The 23,333-nt window shown below is 55.8% G+C and overlaps 1 protein-coding gene across 1 annotated transcript in view; it reads right to left on the reverse strand.

Moving 5' to 3' along the window:
• The window catches only part of CPT1A (carnitine palmitoyltransferase 1A), a 55,143-nt gene extending 36,905 nt beyond the window's left edge, over positions 1–18,238 (reverse strand). Inside the window, exons 1-2 of the mRNA XM_047070063.1 lie at positions 18,217–18,238; positions 2,737–2,890 (exon numbers count right to left, since the gene is read on the reverse strand). Coding sequence (XP_046926019.1) covers positions 2,737–2,877 — 141 coding nt within the window. The 5' untranslated portion in view covers positions 2,878–2,890; positions 18,217–18,238. The remainder of the gene's footprint in view (positions 1–2,736; positions 2,891–18,216) is intronic.
• Positions 18,239–23,333: the final 5,095 nt, after the last annotated feature.

The following is a 23,333-nucleotide window of genomic DNA, read 5'->3' on the forward strand; positions in this document are numbered from 1 at the left end:
TTCCTCTGCTTCTGAGCCAATCCCCTCCCTGGAGCAGATTCGCTGAGAGTGACCCCGAGACATGAGAATCCCCTGAGCCACTAGCTTAACACCGATTCCCCCCATGTCCATCCAGACTGACTCATGACACCGAGTTAAGGACGTCATTGGGGCGCCTGGGTGGCTCAGTCGGTGGAGCGTCTGACTTCGGCTCAGGTCATGATCTCGCGGCTTGTGGGTTCGAGCCCCGCGTCGGGCTCTGCGCTGACAGCTCGGAGCCTGGAGCCCGCTTCGGATTCTGTGTCTCCCTCTCTCTGCCCCTCCCCTGCTCACGCTTTGTCTCACTCTGTTTCTCAAAAATAAATAAATGTAAAAAAAAAAAAAATTCAAGGATGTCACTGAGCCAACCATAAAGTCCTGTCCCCAACCCGCTACACCTGGGATGCCCCAAGACCCCAGCTCCCAAACCACCCCTCCTGCTGCTCGTGAATCAAAAGACCACTCAACCCCCAAGTATTTCCAAGACACCTCACTCCATGTTGAGAATCTGTTGAACCATCCTTCAGCCAACACCCCCACCACTAAAAGTAGCAAAAAACCACAAAAAGTGGCAGGTGTGAGGGCCCGGCAGAAATGAAACAAAATTTTGGAAACCAGGTGAGCAGTGTAGCTCCTTATTCTCTTTATTTACGTGTTTGTTTCAAAACTTCTAACTCAAAGAAATTCTGTTTTTTTTTTTAACGTTTATTTATTATTTTTGAGACAGAGAGAGACAGAGCATGAACGGGGGAGGGGCAGAGAGAGAGGGAGACACAGAATCGGAAGCGGGCTCCAGGCTCCGAGCCATCAGCCCAGAGCCCGACGCGGGGCTCGAACTCGCGGACCGCGAGATCGTGACCTGAGCTGAAGTCGGACGCCCAACCGACTGAGCCACCCAGGCGCCCCCTCAAAGAAATTCTTAATAAAGCCATCTTAATAAGAGATTGCTTTGACCAAGACAATGGGTTTAAAAGCTCTCAAAGCCTACCTGAATTTTTAGAAGACAGCTGCATCCCTACATGCTATTCCCACCCAATCCCCCGCTGTTGAGAGGCGTAAAGGAAAGAGATTTTAAACAAAGCGGGGGGTCCTTTTTGGTGTTCTCTGAAGCAAATGTTTTTAAGACAAATAAACACAGATATTACGTTATATTAAAATGGGAGGCAGGGGGCGCCTGGGTGGCTCAGTTGTTGAGCGTCCAACTTCCGCTCAGGTCATGAGCTCACGGTCCGTGAGTTCAAGTCCTGCCCATCAGGCTCTGTGCTGACAGCTCACAGCCTGGAGCCTGCTTCAGATTCTGTGTCTCCCTCTCTCTCTGCCCCTCCCCTGCTCATGCTCTGTCTCTATCAAAACATGAATAAACAGTAAAAAAAAATTTTTTAATAAATAAATAAAACGGAGGCAGGAAGGGTCTAGACAGAAGGTCTCCCGCTCACCCGCCATCCCCCTGCCTCCCCTCTTGCTCCGAGCCCTGTGCTCCTCTGCAAACCCCTCGGTTAGGCACAGCTATGCACTGTTCAGCTGTCCTACAAGGTCTTGAAGACCAGAGAACACTTGCACTGGGTTGCAGCGATTGATGGCCACAGCTCTGCACCCAACTTTCTCTTTTCTTGGATTTGAAGGTAAAAAGGGGTTGCTCTGGACAAGGTCGGGTGGCAAAACGCGCTTCTCCCTGTAGGTGGCGCCCTCCCCCACCACAGGTGCCTCTGGGGCTGGCCTGTGACCTGGAGCCCTCTGGCTGTGCCCCAGGCACCTGTCCAGCAAGGCCGGTTCCCAGGGACCTGTCCACCTTCTCTGAGGTCACTGCTCTCACCTACTTTGGCTCCTGGCACCTTCTCAACAGCCCTTCTCTGAGCCACACCCTCTGAAAAGGAAACTGGAAAATGAACACAGTTATCCGTTTCCCTCATTGCCGGTGGGGGCGGGGAGGAACCGGACAATTCTCTCGTCTGAATTTTTTCCATATGTGTATTTTATTCCTTCCATGATTTTGGAAATAAATTGAATTTACAAACAAAGGGGAAATAAGACCCATGGTTAATTAAAAATGGTGAATACGTGTCCACTCTTTCAGGTAAACAGGATTGAGAGCATTTGAAGCTAGCTATATTTGAATTTACGTGCACCTATTTCAACGTTTGGCTAATTTCTTTTTACGTTTATTTATTTTTGAGACAGAGAAACAGCATGGGGGGAGGGCAGAGAGAGAGAGAGGGAAACAGAATCCAAAGCAGGCTCCAGGCTCTGAGCTGTCAGCACAGAGCCCGACGCGGGGCTTGAACCCAAAACCGTGAGATCATGACCTGAGCTGAAGCCAGACACTTAACCGACTGAGCCACCCAGGCGCCCCAACGTTTGGCTAATTTTATCAGCAAGGTAGCCGTCAGGTAAATTCACTGCAATCCACACAGCTGGGAAACAATCCTTTTTCTACAAGGCGTAAGGAGTTCTGGGCTCCAAGCAGGAGACACGGATGCTGGTCTTTTCCTCTGCTTCTCTGAGCAGGCTCTCTGAACCCCAACTCACCTGCCTAGGGGCGCCGGTTCCCCTGCCTGCCTTCCAGAACTTCAGGAAGCCAATGAGTGTGTTTCACAAGGACAGAAGAAGTATCAATTACGCGGCAATCACCGCTCTGAAATGCTTTCTCACCAGCAGCTGGAGGCGTTTTCTCAGATGCTAACGTGAGCGCCTTACAGATCTCAACAGGTATCTGCTAACCTTGAATCTGATGAACTTCTTTTTCCAGGAATGAAGTCCAGACAGGTAGATCTGCTTCAGGGCTTCGTGGCTCAGCCGCAGGTCGATCCCATCTGGGGTGACCGTGAACTGGAAGGCCACGGCTTGGTGGGCTTCCGCCATCTTCAGTAACGCCCTAGGAGGAGGAGGGGAGAGCGTAACACACCAGCCTTTCACCGGATGTTAGAAAACCCCTTCCACGGCCCTGGGATTCGTTCTGAATTTGCAGGTTTCCTAGCCATTTGACAAACTTAACGGTCCCTTAAGAGATCCGATCCTGGGATTCCGTGCCGACCCCTCCCCTGCCTGTCGGGCACTACACAGCCCACCGCACCCTCTGCTCGGAGGCCTGGGGGCGGGGATCAGCAGAGTCCAGGAGGGGAGCCCCCTCCCACCCAGAAACCCCCACCCCCTGGCCCCCGCCCCCGGGCCATCCCACGGCACCAACCCTCCAGGCCAGCAGCCCAGGCCACACCCCGCTGACTCAGGAAGCCGGTGGCTGTTCGGCAACCTGCAAATGCCGCCTGGAGGCTGGCACAGAAGAAACCCAGAGGGTCCACAGGAGTCCGTGATGGCCCTGAACCCCTCATCTTCAGGCCGGGGCACCGGGACTCGGGTGTGCCTGTGGCTGCTGACTTGAGAGACCATCCCGGTCGCCACAAAGACGCCACGAAATCCAGGCGCACGGAGTCCTCGGGAGTGGGTGCTTATGCATGTCGGAGCCAGGCCCTCCTCCTCCTCCTCCTCCTCGGAGGCTGTGACTGAAACCAACCTGGGTCAGCAACCCGAAGGCTGGAACACTGACGAGCGCCCACAGATGAACGCACCTTTTCCGTCAATGGCTCCGGGCCGGGTCTCTGGCTCCCTTCCTCCTGGCCCGTCTTCTTCCCTGGCCACTCCTGATGCCCTCCCGGCCTCCCTCCCGCACAGCCGGCCCCTCGGCCACCTTCTCTTCCGACACTCTGCCCGAGCACCCCGCGAGGAAAGGGCAGCTAACAGAGGGGCAAAGTCACCGAGGACCGGGGCAAAAACCCGACACTGAGCTTTCTCACCGCCAACGGTTCCTCTCGCTTTTATCTGTTTGAGCCGACAGAGTGCGGGCGTAGGACCTGCGGAAATCAACAGGTACCGCGCTTTCAAAGATGCCCAGTTACAAAAGCCCAAACTAGCTTAGTCTTCAGCTGATTGGAACAAAGAGCCCCAGGAGAGGCCCCAAAAGGCACGCAGCTTTCATTCGGGCGCTCCTTCCGCCAGAGTTTGTCGACGGCCTCCGGTGTGCCAGCCACAGGGAGGATGGAGACCTTGGCAGAAGGTCCCCGCCCCAACTCGGACACAGAGGCCAAAAGAGGGGACCTCCCGGGTGACACAGGAAGCCCAGAGGGCAAGCCTCTCAAGCCTAAAGGAAAACAAGCCTCTAGGTAGAGGTCAAGGGCAGGTCAAGGGCAGGGTGGCTGAGGTCAAGGGCAGGCAGCTAACTTTGGAGAGGAATGCCCAGAGGCAGCCATGGGAGGCAGAGGGGTTTTATGCTAAGAACGAAGGAAAAACATTCCAAGGGCTTTAAGTCACTGTTTCTGTTCTCTAGAAGTCCGCTCTGGCTGACGTAAAGACTGTGGGTGGGGCCGGGAAGCATGACAGTAAGAGGGGGAAGCAGTCTTCCAGAAGACAGGGGCACCAGTGGGGGACCGGAGGAGGACCCGCTCCAGAAAGCCTCCAGAGGCCCCCGGGGGCTTCTGGCCCATCCGCTCACGGGAGCCACTCGCGGACACAGGAGAGTGCCCGCGTGGGCAGGACAGGTTGGGAGTGGGAGGGGCGTCCAGGTGGGGATGCCGGGGGTAGAGGGACAGGCTGGGACGGGCACACCTGGGAAGTGTCACCACGTAGCACCTGAGGCTCTGACCTGGTCTGCCAAGCGTTCAAGGTTATCGACGTGTTATTTCATGGGCACGGAGCCAGGCTCCCTCGCCTGGCCGGCTGTGCAGGCCCAGACCCCAAGTCTGAGAGCTGCGAGCTCTCCAGGCAAATGCCTGCTGCAGGTTATTCGGGATGTTGACGGGGGCATCCAAACCGCTCTGAATCCTCTCCCTCCAAAAGCTATCCAAGGGTCTCTAGGATTGTCCAGGGGCCTCACGGTTAACCCTTAGCCCCTCCCCATGAAGATTTCAGGCTACACACGTGGCAGGCGGCAGGCGTTACGGAGAGAATTCTGCAGAACGTGAAGTGTGGCAAGCAAGGTTAACGGACTGGCTACCCTCTCGATGGTTTATAAGATCTTTCAAGAGCTTCACCCAGACCTGAGGGATTATTAATGCAGACGGAACATAAACATCGTGTCTGTAGACCATTCTATCCAAAGGTATGGGTCCCGGTGTTTGCTCAGGAATCTAACCTCCGCCAGGGAGAGGCAGGCGAGATAGGGAGTCTCTGCGGTCCTTTCCAGGAGTCAACGGCCTGGTCAGAACACTGAATTTAAGTCAGGATTCGCTTGTTTTGATTGCTTTGAACTAAAAGCCAGATGTAGAGTCCTAAGTGCACCGCAGAACGGACAATTTGGCTCTCTAGTTTTGCAGTCGCCCGGACACCGCCCTGAGCAGAAGTCCCTCTTCGAGCCGTAGCGGTCATTAGTGGACCAAGTGAACCGGACGACAAAGGCTTGAAAACTGAAAACTCCCTGTGCACATCTAGTAAGCGAACATTCCACCAATCCTGGCATCACAGCCTCATGTTTAAAAACACTTATGAGGGGCACCTGGGTGGCTCAGTGGGTTAAGCATCTGACTGCGGCTCAGGTCACGATCTCACACTCCGTGAGTTTGAGCCCCGCGTGGGGCTCTGTGCTGACAGCTCAGAGCCTGGAGCCCGCTTCCGATTCTGTGTCTCCCCCTCTCTCTCCCCCTCCCCTGCTCATGCTCTGTCTCTCTCTGTCTCAAAAATAAATTTAAAAAAGAATGAAAAAATTAAAAAATAAATAAATAAATAAAAATAAAAACAAAAACACTTATGAGAGGCGCCTGGGTGGCTCAGTGGGTTAAGCGTCCGACTTCAGCTCAGGTCGTGATCTCACGGTTGGTGAGTTCGAGCCCCGCGTCGGGCTCTGGGCTGTCAGAGCACAGTCCACGTCGGATCCTCTGTCCCCCTTTCTCTCTGCCTCTCCCTCTCTCTCACCTAGGGTTGGGGGCAGAAGGAGGACTGAGTGGGGTAGATAGCTAAAGGGAGGACGGCTTCTTTCTCGGGCGATGAACACGTTCCAATGTTAACTGTGCTAATGGCTGCACGTATCCGTAAAGAGACTCATAATCGCTGGAGTGTTCGCTTTGGACGGGCGTGCAGACTGTGGGGTAAGTTAAACCACAATAAAGCTGTTATTAAAAAAAAGAAAGAAAGAAAGAAAAACACTGCCTCAAGAAACGGAAGTGTTATCTATTCAACATTTATGCCCCTAAACCTCTCCTCAAATACAGAATTCCAGTGTCCCACTGGCTGAGAACCCACTCCTTCGAACAACTGTCAGCTCGCGGCATCTGGAAACTGCCGTTAAATATTTTTAGGCATCATAGGATATTGTTGTTGTTGTTGTTGTTGTTTTTTAAAGAGCTGCTATACTTTAGTAATACATACGGAAATATTTATCAGTACAAGTTTGTCTTCTGTCAAGTTTAGGGTCTGCTTCAAAATCTTGGGGGTAGAGGGCATGGACGGACAGAATTATGAACCGTGGGGGCCACGTGTGGGAACTGAAGTCGGGCAGTGGTCACACAGGGGTCTGCTGTGCCCGTCCCTCTTCTTCCGTCGGTGTGTGATCCTCCCTTATCACTTCTGAAAATGTGTTGACTGAAATAAAACACCTGTCCGCTGCAGCTCAGTGCAATCTCACACTCGGAGACCAACTTTCAAAGCTCCCTAGACCCTTCGAGTGGCCGTCAGCGCCCGCCTCCTGGGCACATCTCGCCCGCCGGCCACGTGAGCCGGAAGCCAGCACCCACAGAGCCACGGCCAGGCCCCACCACCCATGCACAGAGTCAAAGTCAAATCAGGAGGGGCCCGTTCACAGGGTTTCTGCCCGCCCACAAGCCGGCCCTTGCATTCCAGTGTCCGTAACCGGGGAACAAGCTAGACCCACCCAACGACACCTCGAATGACAACAACAACAAAGGACGAGCGAGGCTACCTGTCGGATCACTGCACCCCCCTGACCTAACGCGCCCTGGCACGACCTGCACGACGCAGGGCACGCCCTCACCAATCACCCAGGTGGGTGTGGGCAAAGCCTGCCTGCCTGCCCTGCCTCCCTCACCTCCGAGTCTCCCCCAGAAAGGGCCAGAATAACTGAGGAGGACGCAGCTCCCAGTACTTCCCAAAGGCTGACCGCACCGGAGGCTGGGGGAGAAGAGAGACCCCCCCATCCCAGACGGAAGGAGGCGAGCCATTCATCAATTCAGGGACAATCAGGAATTAGGAGGACCCCACAGGAGGCCCGGCGAACTTGACTGTACTACACAGCAAGGTCGTTTTCTGCCCCGAACGTTTTAAATCGGGAGATGATGCAAACACGGACAAGTACAGAACAATACCTATGAGCCCCCTTCCTGGGATATTAGTTTTCTGCCGTATCAACTTGACCCTGCCCGGTCTCCCACTCTCCGCTCCTGGGTCAGCCTCCCTGGAGTCCCCTCCTGGTGACTCCTGTCATTCTCTCAGCACGGCTGGGAACCCCAACACCCTGTAAGAGGAAGGGCCCTGGGCCAGCTGGCAGGCCGGGCCTGCGTCTGGAGCCAGGCCGCTTAACTGGACAGCTTTTCTCTGCAACCCTTCAACCTTCCAGGATAGCGGCGGTGAAGGGCCTCAGCACGAAGGGGGCCCCCGAGGGCCTTGTGAGCAGGCAGCACCCCCCCCCCCGCCGCCTCCTGGTGCTGTTGGGGGTTGGGGAGGGGGGCTCTGCTATGCCCCAGCTGAGAGACACAACTAAACAGTCTGAGCGCTGGCCTCACTCACCATCCTCTTCCTCCCGGATAAGGTGACCGGGCATGTAGACTCTTATCTGCTACCGCCCCTCACCCCTGGCAGGATTCTGAGCTGGGGGGTCCCTGGTTCCTCTTCCAGCCCCTCTGCACCCCAGGAGTTAGCCCCGCACAGGGCCCTGCCTGGGGCTTTAACTGCTACCTCACCACCGTTTCCCCTCCTAGAAGCCCACCACTGCCTACCAGGCTCTGTGCCTCACCCCTTGACGCGCACAAGCACCACACCCTGCTAATTTGCAAAGACATGCTGTCCTCCCACCACTGCCCCATACCATCCCCGCCTGAGCACCTCTCTACCTGGGTGGAGAGAGGTGACCTCCCCGGGGACAGAGCTTATGGGCTTACTCGGCATGACCCCTGGGATCCACCTGCTCGGCAGGACGGCACCTGCTCCCCGAATTCTCAGCCAGCTAGAGAAAAGAAAAGCAGGAAAGACCGGGGTGGGCGGAGGGGGGGGCAGGGGCAGGGAGATAGGCTGCAAAGAAAACACAGACGGATGAAAAGAGAGCTTAACTCCCCTTTCTGTCAGTCGTTTGTTCTCTCAAATCATCACTGAGCAACTACCAGAGGCCTTAGGACAAGAAACCCGGGGGTGCCTGGGTGGCCCAGTCCGTTAAGCGTCCGACTTCAGCTCAGGCCATGATCTCGTGGTTTGTGGGTTCAAGCCCTGCGTGGGGCTCTGTGCCGACAGCTCAGAGCCTGGAGTCTGCTTCGGATTCTGTGTCTCCCACTCTCTCTGCCCCTCCCCTGCTCATGCTCGGTCTCTGTCTGTCTCTGTGTCTCTCATAAATAAATAAACGTTAAAAAAATTTTTTTTAAACTTTTAAACAGAACAAGAGGGGCGCCTGAGTGGCTCAGTCGGCTAAGCGTCCAACTTCGGCTCAGGTCACGATCTCGCGGTCCGTGAGTTCAAGCCCCGCGTCGGGATCTGTGCTGACAGCTCAGAGCCTGGAGCGTGTTTCAGATTCTGTGTCTCCCTCTCTCTCTGCCCCTCCCCTGTTCATGCTCTGTCTCTCTCTGTCTCAAAAAAAAAAAAAAGTTAATTAAAAAAATATTAAATAAAAAATAAATAAATAAACAGAACAAGAAATCTGAACAGGAAAGGGGTACCTGGATGGCTTCGTGGGTAAAGCCTCCAACTCTTGATTTCGACTCAAGTCACGACCTCAAAATTTAGGAGTTCAAGCCCCACATCGGGCTCTTCGCGGACAGTGCGGAGCCTGCTTGGGATGATTCCCTCTCTCTTTGCCCCCTCCCCGTTCTCTCTGTCTCAAAATAAATAAGTAAACTTCAAAAAAAGGTCTAAACAGGAGGGAACAGGGTGACAGGGGAATCACGTTCTGGGAACACAGACTGGCCGCCCCTGCCCCAGATGGTGCGACCGAGTAACGGGGAGGCCCCTCGGGGAGTATTCTCGATGCCAGGCCACCTCTCGCTGTGCACCTGCCAGACCAGCTCGGCAGTAAACTGGAAGTCAACAGCTTCAGGCAGCGAAATTTATCCAACGTGCTGAAGACACGTGTCTCCGTGGTCTGGGGTGCTGTGGGGCGCCACGGACCCGTTTATTTTCCCTGGCACCGCAGAAATCCTCCCTGGCTGCACCAGGCGCGGAGAGCGCCCGCCCGGACCCCATCCGCTGGTGAGCTTTGCACAAACCTCCTCGCCTGGGACACACCCGGGCGCCGCGCCCCCAGGCTGAGCGTGGGAACCACGTAGCGGTGCTACTTTAGAAATCATGAAGGCCACCAGAGGGGAGAGGTGCTTCCAAGGACGGTGCCAGAGACTTAAGCACCTTACGCTAATCCGCTCTCGGAAAAACACCAAGGTCCAGAGTAAGGCGCTCTGGTTGAGAGCGACGACCTATTTATCCCAATTTTTATAAATTCCCATCACGGGCCTATTAGGTGGCTGCTCCTACAGCGTCCCAAGCTCACTCCCCCAGGCCCCTCCGCTTGGGCCAGCACCCCGGCCACCCCGACCATGACGGGGGTGGGGGCGGGCCCTGCTAACCCCAACTCACAGCTGGGATGCCTTCTGCTCTGCTCCCATCTTCCGGCTCGGCACACCCAGCTTAAAGCTCCCCTCCCGCAAGGTTGCCTTTGAGTCCACATTCCCAGAGAACAACGTCCCACCGGTTCCATTTGGTGATTCTACCCGCACTGACTGGCTGATGACTCTCACTCGTGCGTCTTTCATTTAATCTCCCAACGGAAGCGGTGAACGTCTCCGGGACACGAGTCCTTGTTCAACTGTGAGTCCAGCGAGGACCACAGACAGTTCTCCCAACGCCAAGTGAAGAAGTTGGAGCGGGGCGGGGAGGGATGATGTCGCAACAGCTCGTTCAATGTCGGTCAGATTACTTTAATTTCGCCAACTTTGCCCAATGCCACTCACTGATCTCTGGCCAATAAACTGGTCTGTACTCCCGTGTTTCACGTGTCCCTGCCTTTGTCTTCCTTCTCCTCAATCAATTCCTTTTCTCCATAACCGCAGAGGTCAGCGGCCCGCCAATCGTTAACACTAGCCATCCCGAAGCCGGGTCCCCTTCCCCTCCAGAAGGCCGGCCACGGTGCCACCCCAGCCCCAGAGGTCCTGGGACGGGCAGCCGCTGAGGAAAGGAGGTGAAAGGTCAGCCCGATGCCAAGTGCTTAGTTGGATTCCAAAACAGGGGTGAGGGGTGGGGGGGGAAATTCAGACATGGAAATCACCTCCGTAATAAACAAACCATCGGACCTGCCATGTGACATGGGACTTCCAACCAAAATATATAATTCTGTGCTGTCAGAGCTCTTCCAACAGAGCCTTGAACCCAGATAGGGAGGTAGGAGGGAAGGTAGGAAGGTAGGTAGGTAGGTAGCTAACTAGCTAAGACAGATAGGAGATGCAGACTCATGTTTGTGCTTCTAGCAACGAAAATACAAAATACTCCTTCTACCAACCTGTTTGGCTTATGCTGGACAATGTGATGCCCTTTTCACCCAAACTGCCCATTTAATTCCCGCCAGAGCCGGGGCGCCTGGGTGGCTCGGTCGGTTAAGCCTCCGACTTCGGCTCAGGTCACGATCTCGCGGTCCGTGGGTTCGAGCCCCACGTCGGGCTCTGTGCTGACAGCTCAGAGCCTGGAGCCTGTTTCAGATTCTGTGTCTCCCTCTTTCTCTGACCCTCCCCTGTTCATGCTCTCTCTCTGTCTCAAAAATAAATAAACGTTAAAAAAAAAATTTTTTTTAATAAATAAATAAAAAGGAAAAAAAAATAATTCCCGCCAGAACCCACGGAATGGCACGAATTTACCAGGGAGAAGACCAACGCTCGGGCGTCGAGGCACACACACCTGCCCAAGGTCACGGCCAGCAAAGAGCGGAGCTGGGGGATCAGACCCACGTCCGACCCCCCAACCCACGTGCTTACCTGCCAGGTGAAGGAGACACTCCATTCAAAGCGCCACGCGAGATCGCTACAGCTACGACACAGGTGCGAAATTAGATCGCTCCGCTGTAGCCAAAATGACGTGACTGTAGCCAGAATGATGTGACTGCAGTCAGCAATAAAACCACAGCAACTACAAACACGACCAGGGCCAACTCTAAAATCGTTCTCAGGCACCCGTCTCCCCGCTACAGTTGCACAATCTACTCGCACGCGGGAGCGGGCCCTGTCTTCTACGGCCCAGCACAGCATCAACAGCGGGCAGTGACTCTGGGGGCACAGCCCGTTTCCCTCATCAGGGAGGAAGCTGGGGCCGGAGGACACTCGGGCCACCACCCCTGGAAAAACTCTCGAGGGGAGACACCGCAGGCACCATCTACAGCATCGTCTTCGACAGAGGCCAGAGCGGCGCCGCGTATCCCTCTGGGGCCCAGCGACCAGTGTCCGGGACGGTTCTGCTTGGCCACACAAAGCTGGTTCTGCCTCCAGGATGGACACAACACGGGAGGCCATGTTCCTGCCAAGCAGGACTACAGAGATGGCACCCGGGCCGGCCTCAGTGCTGCTACCCACGGCACTTCAAGGAAGGTACCAGAAGGTTCTGGAAGGGCATCAGCCAAGGGAAATCCAGACCTGCATGTGTGGCAAGGTTCATACCTTTTCTTTTCTCTTTTCTTTTCTTAGTAATCTCTACACCTAACATGGGGCTCGAACTTACAACCCCGAGATCAAGCGTCCCGTGTTCCACTGACTGAGCCCGCCAGGCGCCCCAAAAAGGTTCGTGAGGTTGCTCAGATTCCTTCTTGCTCCGTCAGTATTTCCTATTCCCGCTACTACGGTCACGATTAGGGCGAGGAGTTAGGCGCAGGCAAAAATTAGCAGTAACAGTACGGAAAAGGGAGTACCCGTCCACCCGTGTGTGGGCACACAGCTTTCTGCCCGTCGTGCGCCGTGTCATACTCACTCGCAGACGTGACTCTCCGTGATTGTGCTCTTGTGTTTTCTTGATAAGTGCATATGCAGATAAATACAGATTATTTCCCTAACCTGATGGAGGCACCTTAGAAGCAAGAACGTGAGATGCAAAACTCACTTTGTGTTTCTGGGAGGGCTTCGTGTGCAAGAAACGGGCAGGAACGGTCACTAAGGAGGTGGGGTCTCTTGAATCCACCACTGGGCATTTAATATTTTCATTAATTAACTGGCCATACAGTTAACTTATTGCAGTCAAGTATATCGTAATACGCCATTCACATTTATGGAGTAAATACGCCAAGACGAGGCGGGTTATAGAGGGAATTCTGAATCGTTACACCTTTAAGTCTCTGGGAAAACAACAGCTTCTGCCTAGTGACCTAGGGGGGTGCTGTAAAAAATAAACCAAATGTGGGGCGCCTGGGTGGCTCAGTCGGTTGAGCATCCGACTTCGGCTCAGGTCCTGATCTCACGGTCCGTGGGTTCGAGCCCCGCGTCGGGCTCTGTGCCGATAGCTCGGAGCCTGGGGCCTGTTTCCGATTCTGTGTCTCCCTCTCTCTCTCTGACCCTCCCCCGTTCGTGCTCTGTCTCTCTCTGTCTCGAAAAAAATAAATAAATAAATGTTAAAAAAAAATTTTTTAAATAACAAAATAAACCAAATGCAAAAAGCGAAAAACAAAAAATAAAATAAACCAAATGCAAATTTACACCTAGCGTGGCCCCCCTCCGGGAAGTAATGGCCAATCAGACGAACCGCAGAGAAACATGACCTGCGCAAAAGAATTGGGGAAAGGTCACTGGGGGTCACATTTTTGTAAAGAAAATACAGAATGTCTTGGCAGTTATCTGCGCCGCCGTTCAGGTATTTTCTCCGGGCGCACGCCCACGAGGACCTGCCCCCCAGCCACACCGTCAGCAATGCCGCTGCCGAAGAAGCTTGCGTCCCCCCAAAAGAGACCCCCGGACCTCTGCTCATCCCACGCTGTTCCCACAAGCGTTCCCAAAACCACCGGCAGGGGGGACTTCACCCAGAAGTGTAACTGAGCTTGGGAAATCACAAGTTCCAATTCAGGGACCGGGGAGCACCGTCATGCCCGTAATCCCTGCCTGCAGCCACGGGATTATTTGCCAGAACCCGCGCCCACTTATACCCTCAAGACCAGGGTCACACCCGGGGACCCTCCCTGGTGACAAAGAACAACAGGTGTCCGGGGCACCACTTTACGGATGCGGAAATGGACACCCGGAAACACGCCCAGTGGGCACGGACATGGGCCCTCTGCCTGCACTGCGGTCCGAGAAGCAGCTGCACGCCGCAGGGAGAGAGCACAAGCTTCGGAGAACACGGGTCTGGGTCCAAACTCCAGCTCTGACACTTACCGGGCCGTGTGTGCAGGTGTGGAAGAGAGAAAAGGCTCGAGCGGATGTCACAGCCTCACCACAAGACCCTTTGCCTGGCCTATAAAGTATGAGAATATCCAGCCGTCACATCAAGTGATGGGCCCAACACATCAGGCTTTCAATGCAGGAACATACTGGAGTGTGCCAGACTCCCAACTGGAGTCCCAGGCTCCAGGAACATGGGCTTCCGTGTGGATTTGCCGCCTCGCCGCCTCCTTGCCAGTAGACCCCCTCCCCTCACTCTATCCGCTCCCCCCACCCCGTGCTGGCATCGGATACCCCCCCCCAATCATCTGACTTTGACATTTAGCTTGCCACAGCACTGCTGGGCTCATTTCTAGTGTCCCTTGTTGTACCTGCCGCTGTACAACAGGGGGGGCTTGAGAAAGTAGAAAGAAACCTAAACTCTTCACCCTAAATCTTTTTTTTTTTTTTAATGTTTATTTTTTGAGACGTTGACAGAGTGTGAGCAGGAGAGGGGCAGAGAGAGAGAGGAAGACACAGAATCCGAAGCAGGCTCCAGGCTCTGAGCTGTCGGCACGGGGCCCGACGCGGGGCTCGAACCCACGAACCGTGAGATCACGCCCTGAGCCGATGTCGGAGCTCAACCAACTGAGCCACACTAGAGATGCTGACATGTAGGAAAATTAGTGATCAATGCATTATCTCATAAATGAGGAAGTCTTCCATAAAACGTAAAATTTGAGTTATAGCACACGACAATGTCTGAAAGCCATAGTCATCTTGTGTTTGCTTTTAATATAAACATGTATTGGGGCGCCTGGGTGGCTCAGTCGGTGAGCGTCCGACTTTGGCTCAGGTCATGATCTCGTGGTTCCTGAGTCTGAGCCCCATGTCAGGCTCTGTGCTGACAGTTTGGAGCCTGGAGCTGCTTTGGATTCTGTGTCTCCCTCTCTCTCTGCCCCACCCCCACTCAGACTCTGTATCTCTCTCTCTCTCTCAAAAAATAAATTAACATAAAAGAAAAAAGCATCTGACTTCAGCTCAGGCAGTGCCAAGCCTGCTTGGGATTCTCTCCCTCTCTCCCCTCTTCTCTGTCCCCACCCCACCCTCTTTCTCAAATAAATAAACTTAAAAAAAAAAAAAAGTTTTAGGATGACACTCAGGTTCCTGGGATGGGTCGGTGAACCACCACATCGGGAGTATGGAGGAGTCCTTTCCTTTTAACCTCAAGAACCTGGTGTCCAACAATTAGCTGATAATTTCTAGAAGGCAGAGCAGCAGCCACCCTATCCCCCCGGCCCTATCCCCCGGCCCTCCACAGTGGCGAATACCCTACGTACCCCCAAAGAGGCAGGACTCGTGCAGTGGCAAAATTTCTTTCAATTATTAACTTCCAACAACATTCTGAGCAGAAAAACAACCCATGCAAAATTACAGGTGGACATTCTAGAGAACTGAGGCTCTGGATCACCTCACCACAAAGGTCAGCTGGCTTCAAGCCCAGGGTCTGCTGGGAACCCAACGTCCACCCAGTATTTGCACGGGGTAGAAGGTGAACTTCACAAAAAGCAACAGAATGTCATAAATCAACAAACATAAAGTACTCTTTACTTGTGTTAATTAACAGATGGAACAACAACACGCCCCGTGCAGCCTACACTATTTCTACAGGCATCAGAGACTGTTAGGCTGGTGGCTTCTGGAGAGGGGCCCCGAGTGCCGAGGCCAATCCCGCGTTAACGTTCCCATGTGCACCCCCTTCATTTTGCACCGTGTCAAACAGAAAAATCCTCGCAGGCCAAGCTCGGGAGAGGCTCAAGCCATTCGAAGAGAACAGAGGCCTCATTAAAGCGGGCCCCAGAGAATCTCTGAAACACACTCGAAACGTGCCGGTTTTCTTTTATTCTAAATCCTCCGGGAATCGAAGTTCAGGCTCCCCCCCCAGCAACCCAACTCTGGCCCGCCAGCGATAACCACGCGGAGTGACTCAACGTCCTCTCCCACAAAGGAAAAACCGCACCCGATCAAAGTGCAGAAGCAGCTCCGGGCCAGAGCGGGCGCGCGTTTCCGCCTCCCACCTTCCCCGCCGCCCTGGGAGCCCAGGCTGCGTCTCTAATTGCTCAGCTGGAACGCGTCCCGGAGGGCACCGCAGGCAACTGCGGCCGGCGCGCCCCGCCCCGCCCCCACGGCGCGCGTCACGTGACGGCTGCGAAAAGTAGGGGAAAGGTTACCACGAGCCCCGCCCCCGGCCTGGCGCGCCCGGGGCGCTCAGATCCTGTTCCACCCGCCCGGCTCGGGGAGACCTTCCGGAGCGAGCCGGCTCGCGTCGCCGGCGCTGCCACCGTCCTCCCCCGGCGACACGAAGCGCCTCTCCGTGGGAAGGCCGAGCCCCGCGTGGCCAGCCCTGGGGACAGCTGAGGGCTCAGGGCGCCCTATGCCACCCCACACCCAAACTGCAGCATCGCGTCCCGGCGCGCCCGAAGCGCGTCCGGAAGGGGCTTGCTGCGAAGCCCCGGGGAAAAAGTAACAGTGTTTCTATGAATGGGCACGCGGGACCAGGGTTGCATAAGCGCAGGCCCGGGCCCCAAGACTCCCCGGGGGCCCACGCTTGCCCACTAGGTTCCCACTGGTCTGGGGACAGGCCAAGGGCGGCAGCAGCAGGGACGCCAGGTTTCTTCCCTTCGCCCCTGGCTTAGGCCACTTGTTTTCAGTGCAAACTCGAAAGGTTATTTCGGCCTGTGCACCATGCCAATTTCTGCCACTGTGATACAAAGTATGTGCGCTCCCTTTTCTCTGTTTGATTTCAACAGATGGGAGTTCAGTGTACAAGGTCGGGTCTAGAAATGTTTCACCGGAAGGAAGCCGGTCGTTTGTATGCGAAAAGGAGCCCCCGGGCGCAGAGGCAGCACCACCCCAACCCCCGAGTGCTGCACACAGTTCACATCAGACACGATGGCCCCAGACGACTTACAACCAGACGCTGCCTCGCCTCTGCGATCAGCACGATCATCAGCATTATGTCCTCATATTTACGCCACACTCCCCGCGCGTCGCCCTACATACTTTGGAAAAGGCGGGGGGGGGGGGGGGGAGATGCTCGCTGGCATAAATTAAAGACCAGTGAGTTCGGCCATTTTTTAATCACTTGGTTTGGGGTTCAGAAGGAAATAAGCATGCTTGAATATCTGGAATGACCAGAAACCCGACGCCTATGCAAGAAAATGGTGTAACAAAATACACGTTTCAAAAGAGTAAACGGATTTTGTCCGGTACCTTACAAAGTTACCGGTCTCCCACAAAAATCTGCCAGCGAGTATTTGAACTACACAAGGAGCACAGAGGAACCGAAAGCCTGTCCTGAGTTGGGAAAACGACGTCTGTTCCCTACTGAATCGGGTTGATTACTCCGGAGTTTTAACTCTTGGTGTTAAAAAAAAAAGTCAGGTCGGCTTGAACGAAAGCCAACCATCAATTTACATTATAAAGACGCTGACCCACGGCCTTTCCGAACAAAATGAAAGGAACTGGTCGTTGACTCGCCGAGGGGGCTGAGGTTTAGAGCTGCCTCCATCCCGGCCCGGGACCCCGGGTAGCTCCGCCACCCGGACCGCGCCGTCCCGGCAGGAAGGGCCTGAGCGCCCAGGCCTGGTCACGTGACGCCCCTCCTCCACCCCCCCCGCCGGGCCGCTGCCGGGCTGGGAACCCGCCGCGACCTTGGGCAGATTCACGGCGCCCACCTGCCCCGCACCGGGGGATGGGCGGCGCTCGCGAGCGGGCACCCCGGCCGGGCGCCCCGATCTCGCTCACGACGGGTGCTCCGACCGTGCGGGGAGTCCCGCGTCAAGGGCGTGTCCCGACGGCTGCAATGCGGGGGCGGCCGCAGGAGGCTGGGTGGACTGCGCCCCACGGGGTCCCGAAGGCCGAGCGTCCCTCTAGCTCCCACTGCGACCCCTGGACGGCCCCCTAGGCCCAATCCACCCCCGGAGGGCGAAGGGATGCGGCGGGATCGAGAGGGGGTTGGCGGCGCCCAGCCAAGTCCAGAAGGCCGAGCACCCCTCCTGCAGCCTCACCGACCCTCCGACGGACCCCCAGACCCAATCCATTCCGAAGAGTGGGGTGGGATGAGAGGAAAGGGGCTCTAGCGGCCCCAGGCCGGAGGCATCCTGCCAAGTCCAGAGAACCAAGCATCCCTCCAGCTCCCGCACTGTACCTCCCGGCGGGCCGATCGACCCTCGGGCGTACCCCCAGACCCAATCCACTCCTGGGAAGTGAGAGCGAGAAGGGCGAAGAAAGAGGCCAGTACCCCTACTGGTCCCGAGCTTGGCGCATCCTGCCCAAGTCCGAAGGGCTGAGCATCCTTCCCGCTGCCGCACCGGACCGGCACAGGAGGCCCGCGCGCAGACACACCCCTAGGCGGACCCCAGACCCAATCCACCGCGGGAGGTGGGGAGTCCCCGACCCGCTCCCGTTTCAGGCTCCCCACGAACCCCGCCGTCCTGGCGGGGCGATGCCGGAGGTTCCCCTCGGCGCTGCGGCTCGGCAGGCGGCCCCCGCACCCCCCGCCCTCCGGAGTCCGGACCCTGGCAGTCCCCGCGCGCCCCACCCTGGCGCCGGCCGCAGCCCGCGAGCCCGCGCCCGCTCGCCCATCGTCCCCGCGCGCCCAGCCTCGGCCCAGCCTTACCGAGTCGGCAAGCGGAGGCGCGGCGGCGGCGGCGGCGGCGGCGGCGGCGGCGGCGGCGAAGGCGGCAGCGGCGAAGGCGGCGGCGGACTGAGCGAGCGGCGAGCGAGAGCCGGGGGCGGGAGGGCCGCGGGCGAGGCCGAGTGCACCCGACGCCGGCAGCCGCCGATTGGCTGCCGCTCGCGGGGCTTCGGTGCGGGCGGGGCTGAGACTCCCGGCGCTCGGCGGGTCGGGGGCGGGACCTGGACGGGGCGGGGCATCGGCGGGTCGCCTAGGGGGACGCGTCAGGTGAGGAAACCGAGGCTGCACCGAGGCCCGCCGCCTGAGCCTCTGCCAGCCGGGGGCCCAGGGCGACATTCCTCACCCTGGCGACTCTGTTTTCTCATCCGAAAAACGGGCCAACTCATTTGGCCCAGGCCCATGAGAGCGTTTAGCGTGGTGCCTGGCTCATGCTAGCCCTTTACAGCCATTGCCCGTATAATCCTCAAAGCACCCCTATAAATAGCTGATCCCCGCCTGGGCTGCAGAAGGGATCACTACTTGCACGCGATCACACAGCTAAGAACGTGGATGCGGCGTTGGGCCCGGGTCTGACTCCAGAGCCCACGTCCCCAATGGGACCTTATCCCCAGCTGATGCGATCCCGAGGCAGAGCGGCTCGCCGAGCCAAAACGCTAATGCCAATTCCGGTGACCTTTCTGAGCCTCCTCCTTATCTAAGTGGGAGAAAAATACCTCCCACGGGGGCTTTGGTAAGGTTTGGTAAATTAATTATTCAGGCGCCTAAAGCACTGTTGGTCCCAGGAAAGACATGGCTGGAGGTGGGGACAGAGTGACCGAGAGACCCCTGTGTGGGTCACTGAGCTCAGGAGAGGCGTCGAGAGTGCAGTCACCGGCCGATCCCAGGAGTCTAGGCCGCTGGCAACTGCCGCGGGGCACTCAGGGAAGTGCGGGCAGAGCTTCCCTCCCTACTCGCCCTGCCACCCCCACCCCTGCCCCTTCCCTATCTTCGCCTGAAAATTTCCCAGGCCCTAGCCGGGGGTCCCGGATACAGCAGGTGCTCCATACATGTACCCGTTTTAGGACAGAGACCCAGCTCTGCTTAAGGTCAATCACTTCTTTTATGAAAACCCCATGCTTGCCTCCATCTGGGTCTGTATTATTTGGTCGCTACCCCTGAACGGCTTAGAAGAGAAAACGAAAGTTCTCTCTTGTTCCCGCCCCCCATCCCTCTGCCACCACCACAGTTAACCGTTGGTGCGCACTCTCCAGACTGCTTTCAAGAAAGTCACGGGATCCGCTGTTTTTAACACTCTGGTTTTCATTTGGACAGAGCTCCCCGTGGAGACACAGAAATGCCCTTCTCTTCTGCGTATTTAACCCGCCCCACGGGCACGTATGCCCCCTTTTCACGTCGCAGGTACAAATTAGGCCGCGCCGACCGTCAGCGTGCCTCTTTGAGCTCCGCTTTCTCTCTGCAGATGCCTAGAAGTGCGGCAACCGGGTCAAAGGACAGGCACCTGCGACATTTGGGTGACATTTGGGTGCCACTTGATGAGCTGCCCTCAAAAAAGCTGACTAACGTCTACGTCCACCCACGCGTGGGAGAGGAGCCGCGGCTCCAGGAGATCGCCAGTGCTGTCATTACCCGTTCTTTTCATCTTTGCCAATCCTAAAGGAGAGGGCGTAGACAACTCTCCTTATTTTAATTTGCATTTCTTTGAAGTGGGAAGTTGGAGATTTCCGGCCACTGCAGGTTCCCGTCTGGACCGAGAGCGATCCCAGGCCCTCACCTCCCCCCCACACACACACCCCCACCACCACTCGGGCCCCCAGCTCCAGATTTCCCGGCGCAAGAGGGCAGGTGAGCTGGGCCCCGGGGCACGCCTGCTCAATGCCCAGTTGCACTGCGCCTGCCTGGGCCGCTCCATCATTCTCCGCTCTCCTATCTGGCACCTAGACCTTCCTGGTTTGTGCCTCGGACTGTCACCCTCACCTCAAATGCCCTTCCCTCCTTTCCCTGGAATCCTAGCCAGCCCTCTGCAGGTCCCCGCCCAAGGTCACTTTCTTCCTCACCCCAGCGCTGTCGTGGACGCCCCCCTGGGATTAGCCCCGAGCCCTGTGTGTTCCCAGGGCTCTGCGGCCTTGACAGGGCACCCCTCCCTGCAAGCCTCCTCGGTGCCACCTGGGCGGGGGGAAGCGGGTCAGGGCAAGGCAGGACAGGACCGAGGTCCTTGGGGCGCCGGGGCTCTTGGCCCCAATAATGAAACTCACACCACTACCAGTTCCAGCCAGAGTGTGGAGGCCTCATTCCCCTCCGGTGCGCTCCCCGGGCTGGTGAGGCAACCACTGTTAATAAAGAGCCCAAGAACTAGGCCCCTGGGGAGCTCTAGGCCTGTCGGATCCTGTATTCCCTTTGGGCCAAAAATATCCCAGAGTTGGCCTCAGAAACTAAAGTAATCTTTCTCAAGCTCTGGTTTGTTTGTTTTTTGTTTTTTCAATTCTTTCCCAGGTCGAATGAAACCTTCTATAGCAGCTGCCTATCGTGGCTATAAGGAAACCTTTTTTAAAAAAAATGTATGTAATGTTTTTATTATCACTGAGAACCCCCCCCCTTTGTTTTACTCTAAAAATATCTTTTTATGGAAAAATTCAAGCATACAAAACTTAATGAGAACAGTATAATAAAGTCCTGGGTAACCAAAACTCAGGTTCAACAATTGTCAAGCGAGGGCCTGACTTGTCTATGCCCCTGCCCCTGCCTCTGGATTTCTTTAAAGCAAATCCAGAAATACTGTTTTGCCCACAAGTTCTTGAGTACAGATCTCTAAAAGATAAAGGTCCTTTTTAAGAAACAGACACCTCCCCACACACACACACACACGAAATACCCACAGTACTGTTGTCCAACCTAAAAGAACAGAACAATTGAAATACAAAACTTGTAAGGCTCTCTTAGGCCGCTAAGAGCACAGCTGAGTCCCACTCTCCTGCCAGCAAGAAACGAGGCTGGTTCTGATCCAAATGCGTGTGAGATTTTCTGGAACTCAGCTCTCACTTCCCACAGGAAAAAAATTTTGTAATCTCAGAGTTCTGTGCTCCTCTCTTCTCTCCGGAGCGTTGAGCCCCCTCTGAACTTGAACCTTGAGCTGTTGTTGTAGGTGGTGAGCAAATAGCGACAGTTCCACGTCAGGTGGCAATAATATTTGCTCCAGCCAGCATCACCTCCCCGGCGGGTTCCGGGAGGACAAAATGAGGTAATACACATGCAAGGAAATGAACAAAGGCAGCTCGACCACGTGCCAGTGAAAGCAACTCATCCCAACCACAGAAGTGGTTTCTTTTATTATTATTATTTTTTTAACGTTTATTTATTTTTGAGACACAGAGAGACAGAGCATGAACGGGGGAGGGTCAGAGAGAGAGGGAGACACAGAATCTGAAACAGGCTCCAGGCTCTGAGCAGTCAGCACAGAGCCCATCGCGGGGCTCGAACTCACGGACCGCGAGATCATGACCTGAGCCGAAGTCGGAGGCTTAACCGACTGAGCCCCCCAGGCGCCCCGTCACAGAAGCGGTTTCTTAAATGAATAGGCTTGCCCTGTGACCCAGGAATCCTGCCTTCTGAGCATCTACCGAGAAGAAGAAATGAGAACACACATCCATGCACAGACCCCCGGTTACGGGAATGTTTACGGAAGATCCCCTCAGGTTGACAAAATTCTGGAAACGACCCACGTGCCCATCAGCACAGAATGGATAAATACATTGTGGTTTCTCTGGATAGGGGAATAATAAGCAGCCAGAAAAAAACAATGAACTGCTGATGGCACACACAAGGGGTGAACCTTACAGATCTCCTGTTAAGGGAAAGAAAGCCAAATGAACACACAGAGTATTTGTTGACTGTATGATTTCTATAACCAGTGGTGCATATTAACTGCAGTGATGGGTATCGGCTGTAAAGGAGACCCCGGGGGTGGGGGGGGGCGGCAGGGTAATGTGACTTCCGTGACTCTATACGCCTAAGATTACGCACTTCACGCTCCTTCCTTACCTGCGCGTGAGGCCTCGATGTTAAAAATTAAAAGTTACTGGGGCACCTGGGTGGCTCAGTCGGTTGAGTGTCCGACTTCAGCTCAGGTCGTGATCTCGGGTTTGTGAGTTCGAGCCCCGCGTCGGGCTCTGCGCCGACAGCTCGGAGCCTGCTTCGGATTCTGTCTCTGTCTCTCTGCCCCTCCCCTGCTCACGCTCTCAATCTCTCTCTCTCTCTCTTTCTCTCTCAAATAGAAAATAAAACATAAAAAGATTTTTCTAATTACAAATTTACACAGATTTAGAGGTAAGTGGGGCATTGATCCTCGGTGGCGAGAGCAAAGCCATCCGGGAGGTCATGAAATAAAGGAACTGACAAATTTGAGCCCCTGGGATCACCTGGGGAGACAGCAGCCTTAGAGGGGAGAGGAGGAGAGGCGGGACGTCAACCCCGTGCTGGTGCAGGGGAGCAGCAGGGAGAGCAGTGGGGACGGTGTCCAGAGCCCGGGAGGTGTGGGCAGGAGTGGCAAAGTGGCACCCCATCGTTCCTCCTTCCTCCCCACTCCTCCCTGGGCCGCTGCTGTCCCCTCCCCTCCACGGCAGGGACTCCACTCTGTCCCCTCTGCGTCTCCAAGTACCCAGCCCCCTGATGGGTCAGGTGAGGGCACAAGGCAGGCGGGCAGGGGTCTGCCTTCCTGGGAAAGCCTCACGGTAAAGCCAAGGAGCAGTGGCCGGGGAGTGGGCACAGCTGGCCGCCAGCCTGGGTCTGCCGCTGGCTGGCTCTGGGGACATCCCCTCCCCTATCTGGGCCTCAGTTTCCCCACCTACCCAAATGAGGACCTGGGCCCAGGGCACTAATGAAAAGCCTTCCCACCACTGTTTTTTTGTTTTTTTTTTTGTTTTGTTTTGTTTTAACATTTATTTATTTTCGAGAGAGAGCGCACGTGCGCGCACGAGTAGGGGGGTGGACAGAGTATCCAAAGCGAGCTCTGCGCTGACAGCAGAGAGCCCGAGGCAGGGTTCGAACTCACAAACCGGGAGATCATGACTCAGGCCGAAGTCAGATGCTCCACCGACTGAGCCACA

This window comes from Lynx rufus, unplaced genomic scaffold (assembly GCF_022079265.1).
Source record: "Lynx rufus isolate CCGP_SWC_20201006 ecotype Redwood Valley unplaced genomic scaffold, mLynRuf1.p SCAF_9, whole genome shotgun sequence".
NCBI lineage: Eukaryota > Metazoa > Chordata > Mammalia > Carnivora > Felidae > Lynx > Lynx rufus.